The following is a 16,786-nucleotide window of genomic DNA, read 5'->3' as shown; positions in this document are numbered from 1 at the left end:
GCTTTAGAGCAGGAACTCTAAAGCAAATAAGGGCAATACTGATGCCAACAATGCTGGGATTGGGCTGTCACTGATGAGTGAAGCAGCAAGATTAAAGTTAAAGCACTAAGCTCACACGTGCCACAACACCACAGGCATCTGCAGGGAGAAATTGCCCTTTTAAATTCAAATATACAGCATGATACCACTGGGATGCTAATACAAGACCTACCATTCTGGGTGAGTTTGGTAGAGCAGATTAAAGTGGCAATCTGGAAGCTGTCTTTCGTACTGTCTTTGTTGGGTGTAAAGTTGGCTAGATGGTGCAGACTTTTCCCTGAGGGGGTCTCCTTCTCCTCCATTTCCACTTTTGTATAAGGAAGAGTTAAATAGCTTTTTGCATCTTCCATTTTCTTGTTATCACCCTGTTGGTTGACCACAAGAATAAGGAGGGTTATCTCACACGCTGAGCACATCTCTGAACTCTTGCAATTCTCATCTCATATATTACCCACATAAACACAGGGATGGCCACAGACGGCTTTCAACACATTTTCATGTCTATAGTCACTTACTTACATTGTTTGGACTTCTAACTTTAAGGAATAGAAGCTGCCCACACATTACCAATGAACTCAGCTCTTTGAGAGAGTGAATCAAGCCACACAATGCAGGAGTTCAACCCACCCCATCATGCTGTAGCCTTCTACAGCGATGCATTAGCTTCTTCCTCTTGATGTGATGAAAGGCACCACATCTCTCTCCCTGACACACCGATCTTCTAAATGAGGTGTTCACCAGGCCTGTTTGCTGCTTGTTGTCCAGGTGAATAGCATGAAAGGACGGTACATACACACACTAGTATGTACCAGATTTGTGCCCACCAAGTCAGAAAACCAATCCCTTAAAGCTGTGCTGATGGTAACTTACAAAAAGAGAATACTCTACCATCATCCTGAAAGTAATTACTTAACATTTATGCAATGATACAAGAGTGTTTACATTGCTTGGAAAGAATAAAGTCAGTCAAAAGAGACACTTTCATCAGTTACACCAAAGCGAGGACTGCCTTATGCCAGAGCTACCTTGTAAATAATCAAGTTGTGTTTGCCATCCTGTAGTGTTGTTCCATCTGCATTCATCAGTTTCACAAAGCCCATGCCAAAAGCCCTCTCAGACTTATCCCTAGCTGTAAGTAGAAAGCAAAAGAAAACCTATTAGGAATTATCTTATGTCCACATTGTTCATAATTCATGCAGCTTCTTTAAGTAGCATCATGACAATATAATTTGGTAGAGGTAGAATGCCTCATGATCCACAGTAGAGTTTTTAAGTCTATAAAGAGCTTCAGCTATTTATCATTGTTTCCAGTGAAGTCCCAACATTGCAAACAAGCAGAATGAAAACATTACACCAATGGGAGAAACTCAGAAAGTCTCAATGGAGTAGGAAGAGTGCAGGTTTTCTCTTTGGATACTCACATTCTTGTGATGACCGATGACGAAAGGTGAACCTTAAATGGCAACGACTGACTTCCTCTATTGCAATGGATACCTACAAATGATAAGACATCATCATCAATTCACAGGACATTATGTTTTCAAATTAGTTTTATATGATTTTAATTAACTGATTTTAAATGAGGTCTTTTTTTTCTGTGCAAAGAAGGAAGATTAGAAATGATGCACTCTTACCTTTACAGTTTCATACCAGTATGGTTGCTTGACTTGATAATAAACTACAGACTTATACTCAGAGACACCTTCGTAACCAGCACCAGGATGGATAGCTTTCTTTGGAAAACAAAAATAAGGGGAGAGGGAAAAAAGAAAAGGTGAGGTCTAGAATAAAAGACAATGAAAGAAGGTTTTTTGGGTTGAAAGAGTTGCTCAAAATCCATGCTTTACAGTCAAGGGAACTGTGTCACTTTTCTTACTCATATCTGCTAGTAACATAAAAAATTAGTGACTTCAAATGTACTCATTGGGATCTCCTCTAATCTCTCTTCTCATTATCATGCAGTCCTTGCATACAGCCATAGAATGTAAAAGATCCTATGCACCAGAGCTACCACCTATCCAAACGAGCAGCTTTGTTCTCTCCTGTAAAGGCCATCATACCTCTTGGAGATTGCCATCTTCATCATGCACAGACATGGTGACTTCTACATTCTTAGGAGTCTTCTTCTTCCCTTTGTCAAATTCTCCTTGTATCAGGGTGACGTAAATATCATTTCGAACATCACCTAAAATCCACAGCACTCAATGAGTTCTTCTTCTTGTATGGAGGGTCACAGAAGTTCCCCAGTTAATATTTAACATCATAGGGTAACACATCATCCTTCTCCTCTTCATAGCTACTAATAGCAGATACTCATGGCACCCAACACCACACTATCTCACCTTCATCTCTAATTGTAGAAAAGTTTCTACAGTGTACCACTCTCTTTAAGAGACCTCTGCCTTTATGTAACACCTTTTTACATGCAGTGGGATGTATAGTTCTAAAGCAGTTCCAAATGGATAAAGCAAAGCAGGGTCAGAACCATAAGCAACAAAATTATCTCTTTGACTTTGAGAAAAGATTTGGAACATCAAGACCAGTAAAAACAAGCTGGTTTTAAGCCATCTTTGATATAAATCTGTTCACAGCAGAAATTCCAGAATTTCACATGTTTTACTCTACAAAAGAGTGAATGAATATGGGACCTACCAGGAAGAATGATCTCAGGGAATCCCATTTTGCGAGCCACAGCAGTCGATCTGTCTACAAGGTGGGAAAAATCCTTCTGAACCTGAGCTAGGTCACCAGGGAGCAGCTTCAGGGAGACCCAAAGACCTAAGGAAAGAAGAGGAACATTCACTTACTGGGGGTAAAAACCAGACATATAAGGAAATAATACATTGAGAAAACAAAATGACATCTGTAGCCAGAAAAGGAGGATTTAATTTCACTCAAGTAAGAACAGATCCTGTTTTTAATCTCTCTAGCTCCCAAAGTGCTGGAATACCAGCCATTAGTACAAAGATCATTGGTTTAGCTTGGTGAAGATAGCAAACTCCAGTAAACATCACTCTCTGGACTTTCATGAGCCATTTACTTTCCTCTGTAAGCAAGAGGAACCTTTCCCCACACCAGCTTTTCACGTCCTGTCTGACTGCTGTACCTTGGCCTTTATGATTCACTTCCTTTGCAGCGATGACTTTGTTGAAGACAGAAGTGAGGGGCTCATTTTCTCCAATCACATGGGAAGTTATCAGCGGGGACATAATTAGCTGTCGCTGTCTGATGTATGTTTCCATGGCAATCCTGAGAACAACAACAACAGACTGGGAAGTGGATAAACTAACATCAAGCACGGGCTTTGTGAGACAAGGGCTGGCCAACAGCTAACTGCTTTCTATGTAGTGCAGTTATTACTAAATTCAGACTTTTTCTTCACCTGCCTAAAACAACTGATAAAAACCCATCTAAACTCTCATCAGTGCTAGTCTAGGATTAGAATAAGTAACACGTGCCTGCTTAAAAGCTCTGTGAATACATCTGTACCATGCTGAACCAGCAGCCTTCAGGACAACCACAAAGGCAGCCAGTTCTACTTTGTTCCTTTTTCCATCCAGACTGCCTTGTAGAGCAGCTACAGCTATTCAGAACTGTGCAGGAAAACTGCTCAGCATGTGGGGTCTTTTGGTCCCATTAGGTGAACTGTCTTCAGCTGTGCCTCAGAGTTGTCCCCAGGAGATTATGTTTATTAATAGCCTTAAATTAACATGATTAATGACACCACAGAGTGTTGAACCTGTCCCTAGCAAGCACAACTAGTGAGCTTGGATCTAGAACCAGACTACACTCCTGTTCCCACACCATCAGTAATGAACTAAAGAATAACATACAAACATCCCCACAGACTCCCCACCCCTTTAGAGTTGACCAGATTTGGGTCTAAACTCAATCTGATTATAACAGAGAAAAATAGGGGGGTGGGAGGGGGAAAAGAGACTCGTTGTTCTGCAAATTAAAATACACCCTTATTTGCAGTCTTGCAGGTGCTAAAATGGTAGGGACATACAACAGTCTCCCCTAAAAATACCTTGCAACAACATAAGCTACACCAAATGGATCGCTATATTTAGGACAGTAATAAGCTGAGTCTACCCAAAGAAGCTCCATTCTAATTACTGTAATGTGCTGAAAAAGTGAGCAATGGGAGAGCAGGCAGAGCACACACAGGTTCTAGCATTACAGAAATGCACACCACAGTGGGGCTCGAATTTCTTTTCCAGGAAGAGGGAGAAATCTCTTTCTTGACTCTTTTCTGACTCACCCTTACCAGGCAGCCTGGAAAGCTACAGGCTGGCAATGCCCAGGGAGCCACATAATGCTGACCACAAGGAGTTGTGCTCCCTGCCTGCTCAGGTGCTCCTCAAAATCTTGCCTCACTTCCATAAGAGTTTTTAAGGTCACATCTCCCAGACCCCACATTATTTTGCTCTCTGCTCTCCTTTCTTCCTTCACATGGTAGATATCCCTACCAACTCCAACAGCACCGCCAAGACTCCCTAAGTAACCCACCGCATAGACATGTATATCCAGGGGAACAAAAGCATCAGAGGACTGACAAAAATCTTTTCCTCCAACAAGCTGACTACGGCCATTAGCTAATCTATTTGTAGAGACCTTGGTAAGCTGCCAGGCTCCCATACAAATTTGTCCTTCTTTGAAGGACAAGTGCTTTAAATGAGCCAGATATGTGATGAACTCCAAAGCGTAATACTTACTGCTGAAATGGAATAAAATGTTGCTTTTCCTCATCGTCCACCTTCCCATGTATGATATCTGTTATGTCCATCACTGCAACAACACAAATCCAACACACAGTTCTGCCAAGTGGCTAAAGAGAATACAGAGAGAGCTCTCCCTATCAGAATGGAAACAATAGCTGCTTGTTTTGGTCCAATGCCACTCATGACAGCAATGCAGAAGGCCGCTCTCACCGTTCTAGACTTTTAAACAAGCATGTTTTTATCGATGCTTAAGCCAGCATATGGGAGTGAATGTGAATATTCTCTATGATAAAAAACAAACCAGCCACAGGTGGGATTCGGGCATTTCAAAGCAAGAAAAAACCTTCCAAACATTTAGTTTTCAAATGCTATTTTGAAACTGTTTTCCCCACAGATCTCAAGCAAGGCTCTTCACAAGCGATCACAGCAACTGAACAGGAATTGGATGTCTCGTTCACCAAAGCTCCTTTGAAAAAAATCCATCTTTATCCTATTAGGTGTGAAGAGCAAATCCCTCTTTTTCAAAGATCTGAAAAGTCCACTGTAGTGACAGCAGCATCTTTTCTATTTAGGTGGAGACAAACCAAAAAGCGAGCACTGACTGTATGTCACCCTCATAGATGTGAAGACTAAAAGATCTCAAAGGAGTACCGAACAGCTCAGCATCGTACTCTCAGTCCTCAAGAGATGCTGACATGAAGGGGTTAACAGGCTTTGCTGGCATACAGCCTATGTTTCCTAATTCAGCTTCCCAACCACTGAACCATACTCTTCTTTCCTGTGTCTGAATTCATCATACCTGCCACACCAAAAGGTCTCCGGAGCCCACACGTGTGTTTCTTCCCATCTTTCAGCTCCATATGCCCCACTCTCACAATCTGACACACCAAGCTGATTTTGGGCCTGATCAAATCCGAACTGCTTAAATCCTGGGAAGTTATTAAACATAAAAGTTACATCAATCTGCTTTATAAACGGGGGAGAAGAAGACAGAGAGAAAAAAAGGCTTTTTGTTTTGCTAGGCTGCATGCATTTAAAAGGAAATCTACTCTTCAAAAAGTACTTTTCAGGAGCATTCCTCTGAGGCCACCCATGAGATCTTAAGTGCCTATAAAACCAACCTAAATCACACCACCTCCAATAGAAGCAGAGAGGCAAGAAGCAAAAAGAATCCCCAACTCCAGTGTCGGCAGTGTGGGGGAAAATCTCCAGTCTGTAAATACAACAACTTACAGTAAAGACTGCTTGAAGATTATTTAGCTTCTCAATTTCCTTGGGCATCCCATTACTGCCCCAACGAACAAGGTAATTTTCACTGCAAATGAAGCAAAAAAAAGCAAAAAATCAACATCTGACATTCCTATTATTAGTATTTTGATCTTTTAGGAGCACTTGAAAAGATCTGCCAAAATATTCTACATTCTGAAGAGGCTGATTTCACTGAAGGCATAGGAGGAATGGGTATTCCCAGTTACTTTCTCTTGTAACTGTCTATATCTCCACACCTGATAACTTCAGTGATGGAGACAGATGGTGCCTGACACCTAAACCCCTCCTTATTCCTCCTCTCTTCCCTGACTGGCACAAGTTAGCCAGCTTTTAAGTGTGAACACGCACTAACCTGACAGAAAACAACATCATTAAAAGGGAAGCAATGAATCAAATGCCTCAAACCAGTGAAAACAACAGGGAAATCAAAGAACATAAAAGAGACTATCTGGGATAGTCTACTGTACCATAGAAAGTCCCAGCTTTAACAAGCAGAGTGCAAGTGCTTGTGATCTTCACTTCTTAGTTGAAATTAAACAACCCCCTTCCAAATCACTGCTGGAGCAGCAACCAGAAGAACTGAAAACAGTTCTCTGCTGACTCTTGCTTTCTAACTTGCATTGGCTTCTTCAGAATGACTAAATTGCTCACGTATATACAAAGAAGCCCTACACCCTACCTGATGAATTTGGAGAGATCGGGGTCATAGAGGCTCATTAACAGCTCTGCATCTTCTCCAATGTTACAGACGAAATTCTTGAAGTTCACATAGAGGCTGTATGTGTGTGTTGTGTTAAATATTGGCTGCCCTCGGAGTTCCAAATTCTGTTGCAGGGACTGCATAGAAGAACAGTACTTCCATTAAAAACAACATAACACATGTTAGTTCTGCTGCCAAAATAGCACAATATCCCTAAGAGGAATGGATTAAATACAGCAGGTACTGGTTCCTTGAGGAGGGTAAAGCCAGCAACAAGAGATGTACCTTTTCTTCCTGGATTCTTTCATCAATCCTTTTGGATGCAGTTTCATGGGCTTTGAAAAGAGAGATTGTGCTGGTTTCATCTGGGTCCAAGATGTTCCCATTGTCATCTCGTACAACCAGGTCCAAACCCAGGATCCTGAGTAGCATGCAAATCAGAGGACAAAGGCAGCAACACAATATGTAAGAAGCAAAGGTGACTGAGAAAGCACAAATGACAGATCAAGCTGTGGGCTGCTCCAGGCAGCCAATATTCATTGACACTGTTCCTTCTAACAATCACATTAATGGTTTTCCCACCCAGAAACAGCTTCCTCATCCCCCAGTACTCAGTTTTCCCAATAAAGGGAAAAATAATTAGCCATGTAACTTTATGCTAAGATGACATCTTCCTTGTTCTCACTTAAATGTATTTAATATAAAATGGTAATTATTTCTATGAAGCTCACGGGCTGTGGCTAATCATTATTCTTTGCCGTAAGCCTACTTCTTAATTGACTTATTTGACCTGAATCAAGTCTGACAGGTAGATAAATGAGTATTGGAGACAATCCCTATTCTGTATAAACCAATGAAAGATGTAGTTGTGGTGGCCTGTAGGATTGTATTACTCAATATTTGCTGATAAAGCAAAGGCAAAAAGTAAAGCCTGATTCAGCACCCTTCTTGTGTGCTTCTTTACATCACTTTGTATTAATGGCCACTCACACCCATCCTCAAAACACAGTTCCAGAGCCTGCAGTGGGATGTGGGATGCTCCCCTGCCCTCTGGATGTGTTTTGGAGGTTTACCTGTTGCCATAGTCAATTTTTGCAGTGACTTTCTTCTTGAGTTCAGCCAGTTCATCTTTGGGAAGAGTCCCAGATAGTATCTGTGATCTCCACTCTATCAGGCTATAAGTCAATTGCTGGACATGTCGAAACTGCGTTGTTTTGTTATCCTAGAGGAAGAAAAGGGACCATTTCAAGCTAATAACAACCTGAAAACTACAACTTCAGATAAGCTTTGTCCTCTCACCTTCTACAGCCTAAAGAAGACTTCAATTATTACACATAACAGCAACAAAGCACAGCAGTATTTGAGATAAACCGCCAGCATCCACACACTGCTTCAAGGTTCATCTCCTACCCACCACTAACTCACACGTGGATTGCTGTGCCCATGCCTGACCTCCAGACAAGAGTCTCATGGAAACCAGAGTAGCTCTGTCGAAACACGATAATCTCCCTGACTGGAGCCTATCAGCAAATAAAGGTGAAGATTATCTGCTCTTCAGAGCACTCGTTTTTGTTTGCATTTGCACAGAACTTCGTGCAATGCAGTCTTGAATCACACAATGCTTTCAAGCACCAGCGCAGGCAGAATGGCAACAGAGGTTTCTGAAAGGTCTACAATTGGTCAAAGCCAGAGACCAGCCAAATAATGCAATAAGACCAGGTGAATAAAGGAAGCTTCCCAGTTACCAACTGCCCAATCTACCCAGGTATTCATTTGACTTTGCCATTCATCTTTTGTTATGAATGCAGCATCTGTAATTATCAAGTGTCTAAAAGGAGATCGAAACCTGCGTTGTTAAGTTTCCTTCTCCCATTTCTACTGTCATCATCTTTGATTAATGAAAATACTTTGAATGCAATTAACTGGTTCCAGCCTCTTGAAATTAGTTACCCTACTGGCACATCTCCTTCATAGAGCTTGGGATCCCAAGCCTGACCGTGTAATTACAAAGTGGATAATGATGCGATAACCATATTTGCAGCAAAACATGCTTAGATAAGAAATAAAGCCTTTCAAAGCATCATCTGTCAGACAGAAGAAGGAAGTCAGGCCTCGTCCTCACTCGATCACCACTCAGTTAGCAGGGCACTACAACAATTCTGACCCACGTGGAGCATCAAGGGCAGCTCATTTTCAGAAGGAAAGGGCCACAAATCGACTTACATCATCTTTGGTCTGCTAGGACAAAGTTTATGGTTATACAGCTCCAAAATGGTCATTAAGAGTGGGACTTTTTTCTACCAGCAGCTAGCAGGAACTGGTCAATTGTGTACTGCCGGGACAGTCACCAGCAGCTGACTAATGGCAGTGTGTGGTATCAAAGCTGTTAATGTTTAACTATGAGATCCAACTGCTCACACACACCTGAGAGGCTGACTGAAGTCACTGCCCTGTTCTGCAAAGCAGACAGAAGATGAAATGACACTAATTTTGCCCCATAAACCCAAAGAGAGCTACGAACTGGAAACCATCTTCCATTGGAGATGGGTGAAGGTGATGGAGAAGCTGGGTTAGTTGATAAAGGTGTATTTTGGAGACCAAAAGTGCACTGTTAGCTTGCAGCCAAAGTCACCTAAACAGATGGCAACTTGGGTGAGCTTTTAGAGAAGCTCATAGTAGGCCTCAAGTTGGCAGTCAGCTAAACCTGAGTTATCTCTCCAGCTGTTTACATTTGTGAACTGCTATTAACTAGCCCAAGCTTAGAAGCTCCCACCCATGTCTGTATTTATTTGCAGTAGATATACCCAACAGTACAACATCTGCAGAAAAACACAGAAATTAAAGGGAAATAAAGCACTGCCAAGTAAAGAAATCCTCTGTATTTCCTTTCTCCCTTCAATTATCCCCTTCCTCCTCCAGTGGTGTCCTGTTTTTTTATTCTTCTTTCTTTCAATGCACACTGCAAGGGAAAATAAAATAAACCCATTTCAAACCACAACATTTTCCAAGGCTATTTTAAGACTTAAGTTGGTTAAGCACAGGAACATGAAAGATTTTAGGATAAAGAGATTCTGAAACAAGAAATGCATTAGAAAACAAAAACAACAACCACCTATAAATAAAGCCAGGATCAAAAGTCAGTTTTCACATGGTAATAACATCACATACACTGTCTCATTAAATGAAGGGGGTGGAACGAGTTTTTGTGGTTTCATAGCCCACAAACAAAGAGTATTTGTGGCCCTATAACATTTTCAATAGGAAAGCTCGTTCTGGATACACCGAATGGTTAGAGCTAATTTAAAATAATTCTCTCATCTTAATTAGAGTCTCAGAGCACACAGTACGATGCAGGTTGAATTCATTACTGACCAAAGAAAAATCGTTTGGCTCTTCTTAGCGTGCCTTAATAATCACCTTTGAAAGACAGCAAGTCATTGTGAACGCCAGCTTCTCTGTGCAAGAATTTCAGCTCTCTTAGCAAAACTACCAAATCCGTGCATGAAGTTGGTCTGATTTTTCCACAGTAGCTTTATCAAGTGGCCAGCCCACTAAACAGCTCACCATCCCAGCTCACTTCTCATCCCTTGACTTTTTGACCCATAGGCACTCCATGGCAAGGATGAGCCATTCCATTCAGTATTTACACTATGTCTAGAAAAACAGAGTTTCTACTTGTTAAACGTTAAAACAACATGATGATTTCTCACCTAACTTCACTGAGACATCCTGCCCTCATACAGGACAATGCAAGGCAGGAACCTTTATTCAGGTAGTGAACTGTGACTCAGACACACAATCCCAACCAGCTGACACGATGCTGAGTGTGTTGTGCCAGGTCATTGCTGAGAGTCAAGTCTTCATCAGTGCTGCATCATCACCCCATTATTTATGTACAGCAAATGCTTTGTAGCATGGAATAAAGCTCCATTCCCTCTGTGCTCACAGATCTTGCCTAGAGGAAGGCTGAACATTTTCAGCCTTTCTTAAGAGCAGAGATGGACACACAAGTTCTATCTGCACAGACGGAAATAAGCTTTTAAAAGACTTGCAAGCTGTCTGCATTACAACCTGAATGGAACAGCCCTTCTTCCACTTCCTCCACCAAATACCAACCATTGAAACAGACTTACCACGTATAACTTGTGCCAGATAACTGCCCACTCCCTCAGGGTGGATGTAAGTTCTTGCCCAAGTGGCAATTCACCCGGAATCACTGTTTCGTGTTGTCTAAAGATGGAGAAAACAGAAAAAAGTGTGTTACAATTAAGATCTGTAACCAGTCATAAAACATCCTTCAGTGCTAAATACATAACTAGAGAAGCAGCCCAGGTTTTCATACAATTCACTCATGATGCCACAGTTTCTACATTGCTCAACTGATTCTCCAACACATCATTATCTGTTTTTAATGCAAAAAATGATTCCAATTTCTGTCTCGTTATGTTCAATGGATCCATTCCAGCAACTCAATGCTAAATGGACAGAAGTTCTCAGCAATCACTGCCTCCAATAGTAACCTGGCCACATTTACTTAAGGAAAAGTGCCTTCTAAAATCTCTTCCTATTGCAACTGCTGTTCTCCTCACGCTATAATGTTCACAGAATCCCCTTGTAAGAGTCAAATGAGGAGTCACTTCCTACAGTGTTTTCCAAGACAGGAAGGAATTCACACTCCTGCTGACTCCTTGGCTGTGAGCAGGAACACGTTATGATTTGCACGAGTCCCCAGAGGGCCCCAGTGTAACTTGTCTGTCCTGTCTTACTACTAACTTGTCTAACAGACCTCTTTTATTTTTGCTATTCTCTTGCCTCTTTGCCCACAGTTGTTTTTGGGACCTACCATGAAAAAAAAGGAGAAGTTATGCAGCTCCAGAAGCTTAGCACAGCCAAGCAACAACATCCACATCAACAACCACTAACGTTTCTGTTTTCTTTTTAAATACGTCTTTAAAAACTACAATCAAGTGAAACTGTATTCCTTTGGTTCTGCTCTCAGTGGCATATCTCAAGAAGCTCCAACCTACCCCCGGTCCTTCACGGTTGCCTCTTTTAAGTGGATGTATGTTTCTGGGAAAATGCCCTAAAAAGAAATAAACAGAATAAGTTAAAAAACCCCAACAAGTCACACTCTAGCATATGACATAAGTGCATTCAACAAAAACACGAGGGAAAGGGGTATGAGAACAAACAGTAGAGCAGTAATCATGATGTTTACTGTTTACCCACAACAGAAAGGTGTTAGGTCAGCCAGACAGAGCATTGCAAAAGAACTCTGTCAGTGTTTAAGCCTTGTATTTGATGCTCAGTTAGTGAGAAGTGAGGTCGTACCTTCTTTGATTTATTGCGGAGCGTGTATCCTCGGTACCAGCCTGTCAGAGAGAAACAAAAACAGCTTTTTCCTATTTACAGCAGTTAAGTACACACTGTCATTCTCACTGCAATCCTACAGCATTAATCTCTTGATCTTGTTCGCTCAAGGTCTGCTACTGAGCAGACATTTCTGTTGTTTGTAGGAAGCTTGGTCCATAGACAGAAGGCTGCACGAACTGACAACCTCTATTTGAGTTACACTGATTGGGCTGAATACAACATCAAGCCACCCTGTGCTATACATTTCAGGAGTGACAACCCTTGCTTATAAATTCCCAACACAGAATTATTGCTTGCAGCATCTGACAGATGAGCACAGAGGCAAATACAGCTATGCACACACAGCTCCTGGTTGAAGCATGTATGCAGCAGAGTAACAAGCCCAACTCCATCACCACCACCACTCAAGGATGGAATTCCAGAGAAAGTGGAATCTGCAATGAATAAGTCTTCAAGGCAGCAAGTTTCCTTCTCCTCTCGGATTCTGCAGCATAGGCCCAACCTTGCAATACTTAGCAAACAATAGGATAAGCGGTATTTATCTTATTATCAACTGGAAGGAGTCGTTTTGTACAAAGATCCCTTGCCCTCCCACAGCCAGACAGCTATCTAGGGAAAGAAGGAAAAACATCACAGTTTCACTCAGTGCAGAGGTCTGCACCACGAACTACACCCATGACTTTGATTCTCTTTTATTGCTCTTAGCTTCTCACCCAGCTCCTCCAGCAGCTTAGCAGCAGCACTGTTATGTCTTGAAGCTATTTGGCCATCTGGGAGTCAGATAACATTTGTTAACACAAATGTGAGTGTAAGCCTCGCTGTTAGGAACAAACTCCATACTTCTGAAATCCAATTCTTCAAGGCCAGAGCCAGCCAAAACCCCAGATGCAGAAGATAGAGAGCTTTCAGGTGAAGGCTGTTTCATGCACAGACAGCCTTCGCTGAATGCAAGAAACATTCTGACTTCAAACAGGAGGATAAATGGAAGAATCTTCTAGACGACAGAGCAGAAAGGGAACTGTAGTACAACAGCCCTCTGCTAACTCACAAAGATGCTCCTGTGCAGTCTGACACAGGGAACAATAGGAAGGAGTAAGATTTTCCAAGTCACTGCTACCATTATACAAGAGCCTTTGGACAACCCTGACCCACTTAATTCCCTGCAGAACACACCAAGAGCTGCAAGGATAACTTACACCTGAAAGGAAAACTGAATGAAGCATCCCTGAGCCTTTCTTGCAAAGCCAACACCTTGATTAAAGGGAACTTTATTTTCATTGAGACTTGTGTATCCAGATAAGAACAGCGATTAGAGGAACAAAAACCCACTTTTATTACACCGGAGCTACGTTTCTAAGTAGACATCATTAGCATAAGAAGAAATAGGGAAGTATTCTTTTAAGAACACCAGCTCTCAAAAACACAACCTACAAATATCTGGGAACAAAGCAAAAGAGACAATAAGTCAGAATTGTTTCCTCCCAAGCAGACTGAATCCTAAGGATTTAAGATGAATTATATCTATGGGAAATCATTTGCTTTCCCCAGCAATTTATGAATCAATTCTTTCAGGTTGAAGTTTCAGAGTGGGACATCTCAGGTTTCCTATTCTAGAACATCACTCCTGTTGAACAGCTTATGTTGAACCAAGCAATAGGGCTGAGCAACAGCCTTCCTATAAGAAACACAGATATGAAATACTCCAACAGTTTGGATCATGCAAGATGCATCCTTTTCAATACAGCAGTTTTTACTGACAAAATCAGCTCCTATGTTAGTTGTATTAAGCATTATATCCACCTCCAGCCCCAGACACACTCCCCACTTTGACATATATGAGTGTAAATACTAAACAGTCTGCTGTGCCACAGTGACACAAAGAGAAAGAGAACAGATTGCTGAACAAGCAGCTTGTCATAGCAGCGATACTGAAGAAATTCTGTACAAAGAGTCTCTTCCAAACTGATGCTGCTTGTGAAAATGAGCACAGACACAACATTCTGAACGAAGTAGGTACTAGATCGTTCTTTAATTAAATGGCTTTGTTCCATTCTTTCATCTATCACCTCCTTTGTCTTAGATCAAAGAACTAATTGGGGTTAAAAGCTACTTATTCTGTTCTTGTTCCAGCTGGATTGGTTCACCACATGACTAGGCACTGGGCCTAGTATAAGGAGGAGTGAAGATAAACAGGTGTGGTGTAAAACCAGGAATGAACAGCCAGAAGGGAAAGCATTTCCTCCTCCAACAGTGCTGCCTTGAGTTGCTGCTGAAATCTTACCTTGGCAAACCTCTATCAGGAACAACAGAGATGTGTATTTTTAATAAGTGCATGCAGCAACCATTGCACAGCGAGCTTTGTGCATGGGAGAGGTATCAGAAGTTCAAAACCTTGATCTGAAGTTTGCACTTTAGAAATGTTGATTTAGTATCAAGAACGCAGAAGGTGGTGATGCACTGGAACAGGTTGCCCAAGGAGGCTGTGGATGCCCCATCCCTGTTGGCATCCAAGGCCAGACTGGATGTGGCTCTGGGCAGCCTGGTCTACTGGTTGGCAACCCTGCCCATAGGAGGGGGTTGGAACCAGATGAGCACTGTAGGCCTTTCCAAGCCAGGCCATTCTGTGATTCTACAAACTACTGAGTAGTGGGGAGTGATTTATAACCTACCTTCATACATCTCCAAAATGTGAACGGTGTCACCGACCTGCAGGGAGAGCTCCACATCTTGGGAAGCATCGTAATTGTAGATTGCTAGAAAGGAAGGAGATGGGAGAGAGTTGAAAAACACATCAGGAGACCTGGATGCAATCAGATTCCGAGATCTCGTGTCTTATCAGTTATCAAAGGCAGAACAGGATTTGCTAACTGTAAGGTTAGTAAGCTATCCCGTACATACGGCACACTGGAGGAGCGTGCAGCACATCTATGTCCAGATTTCATTATTGGTTCCTGCAAGCTTCAGAAACTTCTCACCAGCCCAAGTCAGTCTTTTACCTGTAGGAATAAAGGCCCATGACACCTGCCCAAAGGTCGCTATTACCCCAGGCAAAGGCTTTGGATCAAGTAGATAATTGTCACTTTATATTGGCATTTCACAGGGCTAACTATGACACAGCACTCACAAGCATAGGTTGAACACTATAATATTCTGTCACATGCATAAGTAGCATTGTGCTGTACCAAACACTTCAGGCTCTTTGCTACCAATGGCTCTTCCCAGACAGGAACCAATCTCAGTGTGAAAACTTGAGATTCTCTGCAAATTTAATCCCCACCGAAGATAAAGCTAATCTGAACGCTTATCGGATTTCCAGCAGGAAGAGGATTAAGTCCAGAAGCTTCTGAACTGCCTCATCTCTGGAACTTTCCTTCTAACTAGCAAAGCAGAGCCGTCCTCGGAGCTTCCTCAAGGCCTGACAAGGCAAGAAAGCTGAAGCTGAATTTGCTTTCCATTCATCCAAGTCAAAAAGGTGCATAAAGCAGCAAGGAAAACGCTTTGCTGCGGTTGAATGAATGGATTAAATCAAGTCACATTAGACCACTCCTTTTTCAGAGGACTTGGGATACATTCATCTGGCTTCACAGGGTTTCTATGCGAAGAACTGAACATTAAACACAAGAACGTCGGGAAATTCACATCAAGTGCCTATCAGTTCCATCAAGATGAGGTGCATTGCTTCCTGGCCAAGATCCAGGACAAACAAATGACTGTGGCTCACCACACCGGAAATTATCTCACATATGCTAACTTTCTTTAAAATGCTGGAGCTATAAATAATCCAGGCTGACAAGCTGTGAGAATCCCCTGCAGGATCTGAAATAAACGCCGATTGCAAACAGATGCCCTCACACTACAAGGGCACTGCGTTCTCATGGTGGCCCTCATTCATGCTGGCCATACCCTCCAATGCCTGCAGTGATCCACATGGCATATGTATAACATGCAAGATGCAATCTATGACACAGTCATCCAGAGGGTTACGGGTGTGTTACTGGACTTTTGCTCCTCCAGCATTAATTACTCCAATATCCAAGTTTCCCCTCCCTCCCCACAGCAGAGCTGTGAGCCAAGATAATCAGAACGGACTGCTGAGCTGCATCTTCAGTTCAGACACCGAAAGGCCCCAGAAAAGGCCCAAAAGTAGAAACTTCCATCGATATTTTTGCAGAAAAACCTGTATAATGTTGAAGGGCAAAGTCAAACACAAACAGGAGGAGCTCAGAGTATTCCATTGAGCTCTAGAACGTATTGACAGATGCTGAGGTCACGAATTAATTGGAGAGAACTGGTTAACGTTGAATGCGACTCAGTTAAAAAGAAACCAATCTGCTAGATGCAGCAAATAATTCTGCAAGGATTTGCAGAGGTCAGCTTAAAAGTGCAGCGCCCAACCCGAAGGAGAGCAAACTCCCTGCAGCTATTTCTCCTGCTGCAGTAACTCTGCCAAATCACTCCTAGCCCTAAAACAGGGCTGGATGGGACAGTTCCAAATCTCCCCCATGTGCAGCAGGAAGCAGCATGCATCAATAAAGCAATTCAGGCTTCCTAGATGGGGACACTGCAGTGCTCAGGAGGTGTCGTTCCCCAGATAGAGTCCAAGCATCAAAGCCTATGGACAGACACTGACAATGCTGCAGTACTGGCAGCGTTAGGAGATTGAAACCACAGCACCTCAGCC

The 16,786-nt window shown here is 42.3% G+C and overlaps 1 protein-coding gene across 1 annotated transcript in view; it reads right to left on the bottom strand.

The window, feature by feature from the left end:
* DOCK5 (dedicator of cytokinesis 5) overlaps window positions 1-16,786 on the bottom strand; it is a 62,398-nt gene that overhangs the window by 33,576 nt on the left and 12,036 nt on the right. Inside the window, exons 2-18 of the mRNA XM_072356924.1 lie at window positions 14,775-14,858; window positions 12,064-12,104; window positions 11,760-11,815; window positions 10,866-10,962; window positions 7,806-7,954; window positions 7,018-7,153; window positions 6,712-6,869; window positions 5,997-6,078; window positions 5,563-5,692; window positions 4,758-4,830; window positions 3,146-3,288; window positions 2,692-2,817; window positions 2,100-2,224; window positions 1,674-1,772; window positions 1,461-1,533; window positions 1,065-1,168; window positions 212-404 (exon numbers count right to left, since the gene is read on the bottom strand). Coding sequence (XP_072213025.1) covers window positions 212-404; window positions 1,065-1,168; window positions 1,461-1,533; window positions 1,674-1,772; window positions 2,100-2,224; window positions 2,692-2,817; window positions 3,146-3,288; window positions 4,758-4,830; window positions 5,563-5,692; window positions 5,997-6,078; window positions 6,712-6,869; window positions 7,018-7,153; window positions 7,806-7,954; window positions 10,866-10,962; window positions 11,760-11,815; window positions 12,064-12,104; window positions 14,775-14,858 — 1,869 coding nt within the window. The remainder of the gene's footprint in view (window positions 1-211; window positions 405-1,064; window positions 1,169-1,460; window positions 1,534-1,673; window positions 1,773-2,099; window positions 2,225-2,691; window positions 2,818-3,145; window positions 3,289-4,757; window positions 4,831-5,562; window positions 5,693-5,996; window positions 6,079-6,711; window positions 6,870-7,017; window positions 7,154-7,805; window positions 7,955-10,865; window positions 10,963-11,759; window positions 11,816-12,063; window positions 12,105-14,774; window positions 14,859-16,786) is intronic.

The sequence above is a fragment of the Excalfactoria chinensis genome, chromosome 25, assembly GCF_039878825.1.
Source record: "Excalfactoria chinensis isolate bCotChi1 chromosome 25, bCotChi1.hap2, whole genome shotgun sequence".
Lineage (NCBI taxonomy): Eukaryota > Metazoa > Chordata > Aves > Galliformes > Phasianidae > Excalfactoria > Excalfactoria chinensis.
This window is presented reverse-complemented; position numbering and strand designations above follow the sequence as displayed.